We start from the raw sequence: 6,020 nt of genomic DNA, 5'->3' as shown, positions 1-6,020 counted from the left end.
AATGTGACTTTATTGTGTTTTATGGAAATTCGGACCATGAGTCCACGTATGTGGACATCATTTTTCTCTAAAAGTACATCATATCAAAAGATGATACTTAGTTTTTATTCTAATTAGGTTCCAATAAGCCCAAATAGCAAAGAGAAATAAAAAATGCATGTAAAAAAACAGCTTGGGCCTTAAGAGGTTAAGGTTTTCTTTTAGTTGAAAACATTAAACAATATGTGTAGACAAAAAATATAAAGAACAAAAGCATTTGAGCTCATGCAGCACGAAGGGGGAAAAAAACACTAATAGAGTTCGGGATTGTTACGTCACAACGCAATGCATTGTGGGAATCACGGTACGGAAGTAGATGTACTGTACAGTAGCGTATAGTAGGCAGTAGGTAACGTTGGTCATTTGGTCATTAATTTAGGTTATTTTTTGGAAAATGGTTCAGTATTGCGAACTGCTGTAATCGGTCTCATGATCGACAGGGCAAACGCTGCATAAATCATATTAGTTTTCCCCATTTTCCTACTTGGAAAAAACACAAGGAGACTTGGTGTCTGAAATCACAAAGAGGCGTCGGATGGCTTGGGTCGCCGCTGGTCGTCAATATTATTACAACAATTGAATGTTGTTGCCCAGGGCACAGAAAATTGTTAATCTGGCACTGGATCGGAGGTGTAAGCGCTCACTCCACAGACCAGGTAGGAGAAAATATCAGGGAAACTGAGGCTTAGTAAAGTTTCATAATTATTACTCCATACTTTATGTTCATAGGGATCGATTCCGCCTATAATCTCAATTTTTTTTTAAGTAGCGTTGTTTGGCTTCATTATTAAGTTAGTCGGTATAGCCAACTTTTTTTTTGTCACAGTCCATAATTCTTTCTCGGTGCTGGTGGAGACCGGCCGGCTATGTTATTACCTTATTCCAAACCGGCTTTTGCGTTGGCCACCATTACCCACAATGCACCATTCCATAACGTCTACGCCCGAGCTCTATAAAGCAGACTGCGCAGTTATCGTACAGATCGTATGCACTCGAGTCAGCATATGGTTATCGTGTTTATATTGTTTCACGTTCATGTTGAGAAAAACAAATAATATCCACTTGCTCGAGTGAGACGTTGCAGAGACACAAAGATAACGGTTTGCTAAGCGAAGTTTCTAAAAGCACTATGAGTTTTCTGTTCTTAAACCTGTCTCCCTTAACAAAACTTAAAGGAAGTATATGTCTCAAAATCATTTTGCTATCAGAAGATATATCTGATCACTCGCACTACAGGCTGAGTTTACCTGCAGTCGTTAATGCAGTGATGGACAGCTGTCTTTCCTCAGTCGACTGCTGTTTGGATTTCATGTGATTTCTCATTGTGGTGGTGATATTATGATAACTCAGTTTCATTAATTAATTTGATTAAAAGTACTTCCATTTTGTAATAGAATTTTCATCTAAGTAATTCCAAACTTCGCGAGGCAGAAACAACATTATGTGATCAAATACCATCCACTAGTTAAACATGTTCCACAGCGCCACCCAGTGCATTTAATTATAACTGCGAGTTAGTGATTGGGATTTATCATGGATTCACTGCATTAACGGCCAGCAAAGCAACGTAGTAAAATTCTAAGTAGTAAAAATAGTATTTTATTTTTTGAATAATAATTACACATCGAATATTCGAAAATTTGAATATTGCCCTCTAAGATATCGGCATAAAAAAAAACAATATCGGTCGACCACTAACAATGACATCACGGTTTTCTCCAGAGCAGCTATATATATAAATGAACTAAATTAATAACTTTTTTACAACAAAAATGAACCATCACTGAACTTACTTAAGCTGGACTATGACGCTATTTTCTTCTAGAAACAAACTTTGTTGCATTATTTTCCTGTTATCTCTGTAAAGCTGCTTTGAAACAATCTGTATTGTAAAAAGCCCTATATAAATAATGGTGACATGACTTGTTTAGCAGTGAGAAAATTATTCAGTCAAATTTGTTTCTCAGCATTTACAATGTGTGATATGACTCAAGGTGTAACTCTACGTTTCTCATATGACAGACACTGAGTCAGCACTGGGAAAGCAGGCAGCATTCGTGTTTACTTTCAAACTGCCCGAGCAGCATATTGTGAGAAGAAAACATACAGCACACAAACCGCCTACACTGCCACCATGTGAGAGACCAGAAGAAATTCTGCCAAAACTCTAATTCACAAACATAGAAGTGAGGCTCACTATGAGAAACAAAACTCAGCTTTCTGCTTTTACGCCTTGTCTCTGTGAGTGACCTGCTAATGTTCTGTCTAAATTACCCAGCATAGAGCTTGGAATACAGGCTCTAGACAGGCAAAATTAGGTTAAGCGTGATCCGTGGAATTAACGCATCCTCATCAAGTGCAAACATTTTGGCTCTGTCTATCTTGTAAAATCAAAATGTGTAATGATACATTTGAACTGACCTACTTAATTGCCATAATTTTATTTCTTTTACACCATCATGTAACCTTCCAGGGTAGGAAACAACATTCTAATAATGCCTGAAAGGGGGGGAAAAAACTTTAAATAAAATATTTTTTAGTCTAATAGGACATCATCTTTTCCATTTGACAATGTCTTTAGACATTTGTGTTATACAAATTAGCTTAATCAATGTCTGGCTAACCTGTTGGACAAAAAATGTAACCTTTAACAATGTCTTTGCTTTCCAGTGGTTTCACTGTTTGGTAGCTGTCTTATTGTAGGGTCTCATTTCGAAGGCTGTACACTCCGTCGGTCGCATTTTTCAGCTGTATATGTCACCGTCTCATTTTAGAAAAGCAACCAAGACTATTATTCCTATTGAAGCACAATTACTGTAATTTCTTTTTTATTTTGAAATGTAATTGTTGCTTTTCTGAAATGAGACCGTGATGTGTCTGTCAAATGAGACCCCCGGAGGGAACAGCCTTCAAAATGAGACAGCATGTATTTCTGACACTTCAAATAATTAGCAGGTCTAATGCAGTGACCTACTTTTGAGAAACCCAGACTTGAGCTAAACAAGAGCCTAACAGCAACCTGAACAAAATAAATTTGTAAACAAAATGTCTGCATTAATTCAGTAATATCATTATATCACAAACATTATTGTGCATTATTAATTGTTTAGACAGAGAGTACTGTTTGGAAGACTTTGGGTTGGGCTGATAACATGCAACAAAACCAAAGATAATGGTTGTTGTTTGGTAATTGTGATCAACAAGACATCAATGTACTACCTACCTATCATCCTGACAGCTCAATGAACCCCAATGGGCTTTATGCACAGCTGCACTACTTCCTGAACTTCAGGCAGGTCCTTTGTTTCCTGTCTGACATTATTGGACAAACTGATTAATCCAGGTGGTCAGGCACACCTGGATTAATCAGTTTGTCCAATAATGGCAGACAGGAAACAAAGGACCTGCCTGAAGTCCAGGAAGTAGTGCAGCTGTGCATAAAGCCCATTCAATATGTTAATTATATTGGTCACGTTGATACAAAACATTTTTGAGAGTGAGATGCACAATGTCGCCCCCTGTGGCTGTTTCATCAGTCTCTCGGAAAGTAGGTCAGTTCTTTATAAAATACTCGCTGCAATAAATTGGGTGAAAGGCCGTATACATAAGAATAAAACTTATTATAGGTCTCTTACCTAGTTCCATCGCCTTGTTGAACTTCAGTATGGCATTGGATAAGTCTTGTTTTTTCCAAAGACATTCCCCCTCCAACCAGTATCGTCTCGCTTTGCTTTCCGAATTGAACCATTTGTCAATCAAGCCACTGACAATAACATTTACTCTGAGTCCATCCACATTTAAATCTCTTGGTGTTTTGTTCGTTTTTAAACGACAGCTTCTGCACTCTTTTGTCAAGTCATCTTCCAGACAGCGCTTACAGAAAGTGTGTCCACACACCAAAGACGTCGGCTCCGTTAACAAGCACTTGCAAAGGCGACACGAAAACAAATCTAAGTTCTGCTCTTCCTCTAACTCGTCACTCTCAAAACATCTGTTTTCGGAGTTAGAACCCACGCTTATTGTCTTACTGTCACGCTGATCTTTCGTACGTATCGTATGCGCTATAACTTCAACTAAAACCTTCAGTTCATTGGGTCTCAGTGCCTGAAGGTTTGCAGCGATGCAGTACGAGTCCAACGCATCGGCTATGCGTCCCCCACGGGCCAGGGCATCAGCTTTCCGCAGACAGAGGCCACGGTCGGTGTGCTCCAGCTCGGCTAGCTGAGAGGAATAGATGTCCGCGGCCAGATCGAAGTCTCCAGCCCGACACGCTTCGTCCGCCACCCCGAGCATTTCCGCACACAAACCCGGTGCGGTCGGGTTAGAGAGGTCGTGCACACAATGTTCGGTGTGATTTTGAATCCCAGAATCCATTTCCTGCTACTCCACATGAAACGCTAATTATTATTTAGGAAAGCGGTAAAAATAGCAACGTATAAGCATTTTCATGACGGACGTTTAAAACGACTCATTCGATGTAAGACCCGATGTCTCCGGCAACGGCACTCTGTGTAATCCTCGGGAACTCTTTCGATCGGAATACCTTTTGAAACGGTCCTTCTCCGGGACTCTTTTGTTCTGATCATTCTAGAGGATGTCCATGTCTTATACGAGCTACTGGAAACTGTAAATATTAATAACTTGTTTTAACAAACGGAGACAGTTGCGATGTTACATTTGGTTCGCACTAATACGGGAAAGTATGACACCGACCGTCTGTCTCGTTCTCATTCACGTAAGAAGCACGTGACGTCAGGATTGAGGCCCCATTGGTGTTATATAGCGCACTTATATAATGATTCAGACGGTTGTATAACCTAAAAGGGGCAGGTATATAGAAAATAGGAGATAATTTCATACTTTAAAAAGGGCTTTTTGATAATGTTATGATATTTTGATTCTATGGCACGTGAAAGACATTCAAAAACTGTAAAGGTTTTAGGACATTCATAAATGATTGGCTCGTGTGACTAGCTTGAACATGAATACCCAACATTAATCCAAAGTTTTACATAATTGTTTACTTTATGTAAGATGCAATTTAATAGCCTATATTAAGTGTAACTAGATGGTAAAGTTCGTAGACAAACTTTAAGTTGGCTTGAAAAAGCCTAGCCAGAAAGTTTGAAAAAGTTTTAAACTGTTTTAGCATGGTTTACCATGATTTACCATGATTTACCATGTTTCTAGTATGGGTTACCACATTGCTAGCATGATTTACCATGTTTTAACATGACCATGGGTGGTTGGATGGATAGATCAAGATAAGAAGATTTCAAAGAAAGAAAGAAAGAAAGAAAGAAAGAAAGAAAGAAAGATGGTAAGAAAGAAAGAAAAAAAGAAAGATGTTAGAAAGAAAGAAAAAGAAAGAAAGAAAGAAAAAGAAAGAAAGAAAGAAAGGTAAGAAAGATGGTAAGAAAGAAAGAAAGAAAGATGGTTAGAAAGAAAGAAAGATGGTAAGAAAGAAAGAAAGAAAGAAAGAAAGAAAGAAAGGTAAGAAAGAAAGAAAGAAAGAAAGATGGTAAGAAAGAAGGAAGGAAAGAAAGAAAGAAAGAAGGAAGGAAAGAAAGAAAAAGATGGTAAGAAAGAAAGAAAGAAGGAAAGAAAGAAAGACAGAAAGAAAGAAAGAAAGAAAGAAGGAAAGAAAGAAAGAAAGAAAGATGGTAAGAGAAAGAAAGAAAGAAGGAAAGAAAAAGATGGTAAGTAAGAAAGAAAGAAAGAAAGAAAGATGGTAAGAGAAAGAAGGAAAGAAGGAAAGAAAAAGATGGTAAGTAAGAAAGAAGGAAAGAAAAAGATGGTAAGTAAGAAAGAAAGAAAGAAAGAAAGATGGTAAGAGAAAGAAAGAAAGAAAGAAGGAAAGAAAGAAAGAAGGAAAGAAAGAAAGAAAGAAGGAAGGAAGGAAAGAAAGATGGTAAGAAAGAAAGAAAGATGGTAAGAAAGAAAGATGGTAAGAAAGAAAGAAAGAAAGATGGTAAGAAAGA

General features: G+C 37.8%; 1 protein-coding gene across 1 annotated transcript in view; it reads right to left on the bottom strand.

Moving 5' to 3' along the window:
• Nucleotides 1–4,793, bottom strand: part of lonrf2 (LON peptidase N-terminal domain and ring finger 2) — a 259,882-nt gene extending 255,089 nt beyond the window's left edge. Inside the window, exon 1 of the mRNA XM_079851615.1 lies at nucleotides 3,675–4,793. Coding sequence (XP_079707741.1) covers nucleotides 3,675–4,413 — 739 coding nt within the window. The 5' untranslated portion in view covers nucleotides 4,414–4,793. The remainder of the gene's footprint in view (nucleotides 1–3,674) is intronic.
• Nucleotides 4,794–6,020: the final 1,227 nt, after the last annotated feature.

Source organism: Squalius cephalus, assembly GCF_949319135.1.
Source record: "Squalius cephalus genome assembly, chromosome: 2".
Lineage (NCBI taxonomy): Eukaryota > Metazoa > Chordata > Actinopteri > Cypriniformes > Leuciscidae > Squalius > Squalius cephalus.
Note: the sequence above shows the minus strand (reverse complement) of the source record. Positions and strands in the feature narration are given on the sequence as shown.